Below are 5,000 nucleotides of genomic sequence, written 5' to 3'. Positions count from 1 at the left end.
TAACCTAGAGGATATATCTAGTAAACCTGTGTCTCGAGAGGGGTATCAGAGACAACTCTAATCAACATAGGTCTAGCTAACTGCCAAGGTGCCCTCCATGGAAAAAGGTCCACCATATTATTACAGAGAATTATTCGTTCCTCATCTCATCTTATCTTGTCTCTCAGCTACATCCATGATCGTGAACCCTAACACGTGCAACAATGACTACCAAAGGCTGCAAGCCGCGTGCCAGAGCTCTTATCATATGTCAACCTCGTCCACGTAATCGAAAGTTTCCATCTGGAGACAAGGAAAACAACACCGATATCGTCGGGGAAAGGGGCTGAACAAGAAGAGAAGCCTGCTCGCTCGTACAACTCGTAAAAAGGGGGAATGTGCCGGCCTGAAAATGCTGTAGTATCAACCCTTAACGCCGAAGGCTTGTCCTTGTCAATCGTATATACCAGGACCGAGTCCATCTCGGTTCATGTTCGCATCCGCCAAGATAAAAACACACCCTGATCCGTCCAGGTAGTTGGCCGCCAACGCCCGAGGCCATGCAAAAATGAGAAAACCGTGAAAATAATAAAGTGGGGTATCTTGGTGCAACAGACGATAAAGGAGAGGGTCTCACTTCGAGCCCGAATAGGACTGATCATCTTCCTAATAATAATTTTCCTGATCATATCCTATTTGATCATATGCTATCTGACCATATGTTCTCGTGGGGTCCTAGCCTAGAGAGCTTAGGCCAGTGTGTTGGGCCACATCAAGGTCGGGTTCAGTATCAGACTGGGCTTCAGATTGGACCTCAGACTGAAGCTCGAGCTGAGGCTGAGGTTGAGGTTGGGGTTGGGGTTGGAGTCGGGACTGGGACTCGGACTGGAGCTGGAGCTGGGACTTAGAGTTGGCAAGCTCCCTAAGCTGCAGATTGATCTCTTCAATGGTCTGCATCATGGCCATGCTATGAAGAGATTGGGCACGGACCTCATTTCTCAGTTGCTGATTCTCCTGGTGCAGACGCTTCACTTCCTCACGGAGATCTGTTTCAGGCTTGCGCTTCTCGCCTATCTTCTCAGGGGCTACGACCTGCTGCAGAGGGGCCGGGTTTTCCTCCAGCTCATCTTCAGGTAACTCTACTACTGTAGGACCATTGTTGGCGTCGCTAGGGGTATGCACTCGACGAAGATGCTCATTAAGATTCTCCATGCGAGAGAAACCCTTGCCCTCGTGACGTTTGCAGTTTCCGTGTGGACAGTTAAGGGGATTTTTCGGTCCACCATGCTTGTTATGAACCTCCCTCTCGTGACGTAAGAGACCGCCGGAATACGTAAATCCGGCAAGTTTCTCACATCCCGACGATAAGCACTTATACGGTCGGTCGTGTTTGTCCATGTGTTTGCTTTATAAAAAAAGAGTTAGCAAGGGTTACTTTCATAAATGTAAAGAAGATTGGGTTTATATCTTACCTCCATTCACACTTGCGACTGAATACCTTCACGTCATCTGTGCAACCAGCGAAGGAGCAAACAAACTTTCCCTCACGATTCTTATTCGCGATCCGGTTAGGCTTCACGATAGGGCCTAAACGGGGTGGTCGGGTATGATGACGATGTCCCGGCGTAGAAAGGCTTTCCGGAGGAGAGAGCGGCTGATCGAAAGGAGAAGGCGAATCCAAACCATTAGAACTGGGAGAAACTGGGAGTAGGACCTGTTCATCCCCCGCACTGTATCCCACTAGACCATGTATGGAGGGGCCAGGAGAGAAACGGCTCTCTCCTTCCTGATCTTGACGGTCATCGATGCCAGGAGGATATGGACCTGAGGGTAGGACAGTACGATCTTTGAATACAACACTCATTTTGATAGAGTAATTGGGAAGCTGTCTATTATAGGGTCGGTTGGCGGTGAAGACCTGGAGGAACTCGAGACGGACGCGATCGTTGAATCTATCTTTCTGTTTGAGGGTATACTGTCGACAGATGCCGGATCCTTCGACGGGCTGGGCGAGAGCGTAGTCGTAGTCTATAGATCGTTTTGTTAAGTGCTTGTGGAGAGCAGCGACGTGGTTCTTCACGAAGTGATGACCTAGTGTAAAAGAAGTACCATTAGCAGCCCGACACGCTGATAGTATAAATGTAAGGTATTCACGATGGAGATGAAATGATGTACGATTGGCAGGTGAAGCTAGCCACAGTGTATCTTTCAAGCCGAAGCGACTTCGCACGGATAGAAATGGCGACCCAGTTTTGGTTAGTTACCTGCTTTCCTGCTGAGAAATCAGTGTAACTTCCATGTATCCCACCTATATGTCTTTAACCGAGTCTAACTAGTATAACTAGTATAGACTTGGATAAAGACATAAAGATATATACATCTATGAGATAAGATACCTATGCAAGACACTTGGCTTGGCAAGCTAAAGTAACAGGGGATATGATTTTAAATAGAGCTGATTGGACTGAATGTAGGGCTTAAATAGGTAACAAAGAAAGATGTAACATCAACTTACCAGGTAGAAGATCAATAGCTGGAGAAACTTCAATCGCATATGTCCAGTTGTCATCACGCAAGTGAGCTTCACCCATCGCGGATCGTGGTTTTCGGGAGTCTAGGGGGTTTTATACTTGTTAGTCCGGTATACTATTTTAGGCGGCAACGACGATTGCCCAACACGAGGCGTAGCTTCGAATCATCAATCAGGCTGAAGCATGACTCACCCCCGGCTGTTCGGTCATCCCCCCCAAGGGTAGATCTCTGAATAGTTCCCTCCGGCTGGGTGGTATTGTGGAGCATCGAATAAGGAATATCGGCGGCGACATCGAAATCGTTACCATGCCTGATTAGTTCCGAATTTGGAAAGACCGGGTTGAAGGGATTGTGAAGCCCCAGGCCCTGCTCCAAGCCCTGGTGATAACCCATGCCGGGATCTGTTGCCTGAAAGTCAACGCCCGGAATACCCCAGATATTGTTAGGCAAATGATCTTGATGATTCGCCATGACTGATCTATTATCCGTGCATGTTAGTTATTACGCCCCCACGTACGATCGCGATCACGGACATACCTTGGCAGATCAAGTGATTTAAAATCGATAGTTAATAGCCTGTAGGTCCTTTGAAATAAAAGGCAAATCAATACAGTCCTGTAAACATGCTGTTCAGTGATAGGTCAGGTGCATAAGTAATTGGGCTAAGGCGTCGGAGAAGAGAATACCATAGGCATTTCGAAGTAACTTACCACCAAAGAGAATGCCCAAGAACCAAAAGTACTGCAAGTTATTCTTATCAGTTCGGTGTGTCGAGTAACGGAGCCTTGCTTCTGATGGTGTTAGGAATTAAGAAAATGAAAAAAGACAATGCAGCCTTCGAGATGAGATATGCGGTGCCACACACACAAAAAATTTAAAGGAAGGCTGGTTTTAGGAATAAATTGTGTAAAAGTACTACTTGGTGAAATGTTGCCTAGGCAAGTAAACCTTAAATTTGTAGGTTCTCTTGTGTATTAAAATGAGAGGCAAAAGCGGAGAGTTGATTTGCCCAAGTGCTGCAGGGAGTCCACGAGTCTGCAGGTCTTAGGATAGTTGCCCTGTAGTTTATGTAGCAGTTGTTCAGGAAGGCACCTAGAATCAGGAACAAACTAAGAGCCTCGAGCTATTTCTTAAGTACCCTCGGCGATGTTGAACAATACTCGACCTTTGGCTTTGGTAGTTTCTGACAAGCTTCCCTACTGTCCTAGATTGTGACTAAGGCATTAATATTCCAGAATACTCCCTTTTGATCTTTTAGAATAGCCTGTATACATGTTCACATCATAGGATTAAGTAAGACAAGTTGTCTTAGAATTGAATTATTTTTCTTTGGACTATCACAGAATACGAGTGTATTCGAGGGAACGCGGCAGCCTGGCTCCATGACCGTATCTCGTTACATAGGTATGTATAACAATCAAGGCTCGCCCTTTCTTAAATCTATCCATAGCTTCAGGTACTACGATTCACAGGGTGCTTGTCAGACCTATGCTCGAGTCTTGCTAATGATTAGCAACCTAGGTAGGTACGGCGATCTGCCCCCACTACCGATATATACACTATATTTCGGTGAATACGAACTTAGGTACTTGTAGCAAGATGTGAGATAATAACGGTCCTTAATCACCTAGAAGTGGAGGGTTACAACGAGTCAAAAAGGAGTGGTAGATATAGCAACCGTTCAGTTGGTTGCACAGGGCCTGTTGATAGCCCTGACGGGCTATCCTTAAAACGAAGCTAGCTATGATAGATACCTACCTAGGTAACTACTACATATGTACACTCTTTACAAAAGTCCAAAGACTTAGAAGGCTGCTTCTAAGGCTGATAACTGGAAGCTTTGTGTGTTCCCTCCATAGCCACGACGTATTTCTTGTGTCGAGATTTCGAGAGGTGTCAGGATTCTAGATGAGACATCTAGAACAAAGAGCATGTTCAGTATATAGACGTAGAACCTTCTAGTTAGTTAGAGTTCCTTGCGGAACAACGAAGTTGTTTCCATGCTGTTTGGTTCCACCTCGTGACAAGAGGTCTAGGTAGATATGCACTTCTAGAACCCGGTCTTTGGCTTCGCTGCTATTGGCGTGGGTTATTCTTCAAGAGAAATCCGGTTTGATATTGTCGAATTATTTTCGGGGTACTTATGAAATGTAGTAGATTATTATATGTGTAGATGATGAGAAATCTAGCAAATATACAGACTTGTTAGTACTAGAGAATCCAAAAAGTGGGATGGGAAGAAAGTAAGCAACTATGGGATTACGAGCCGAGATATCAAGATGCAGGCAAATAGTGGAATAGGACAAGAAGCTTATCTGAGATCAGACACGGAAGTAAATGCACTATTTTGTCCTAGATGCCTTTGTGATATAGATGTTAACATGAGAAATAACATCATGAGAACAGGTGTGAGAAATCAAATATACAAATAAATTAGAGTGGATAATTGATTTATGACTAGGCAGCCACCAGGCAGACCCCTATAACTT

General features: G+C 45.2%; 1 protein-coding gene across 1 annotated transcript; it reads right to left on the bottom strand.

Moving 5' to 3' along the window:
- Positions 1 to 728: 728 nt before the first annotated feature.
- Positions 729 to 2,982, bottom strand: GL218_09499 (uncharacterized protein; the record flags this gene model as incomplete). The annotated part of the gene is made up of 5 exons (XM_033586332.1): positions 729 to 774; positions 866 to 1,384; positions 1,452 to 2,070; positions 2,495 to 2,593; positions 2,703 to 2,982. The coding sequence occupies 5 exons, from the start codon at positions 2,980 to 2,982 to the stop codon at positions 729 to 731; spliced, it is 1,563 nt and encodes a 520-aa protein (XP_033437651.1).
- Between the last annotated feature and the right edge of the window lie 2,018 nt (positions 2,983 to 5,000).

Source organism: Daldinia childiae (genome assembly GCF_008694065.1).
Source record: "Daldinia childiae strain JS-1345 chromosome Unknown Scaffold26, whole genome shotgun sequence".
Lineage (NCBI taxonomy): Eukaryota > Fungi > Ascomycota > Sordariomycetes > Xylariales > Hypoxylaceae > Daldinia > Daldinia childiae.
This window is presented reverse-complemented; position numbering and strand designations above follow the sequence as displayed.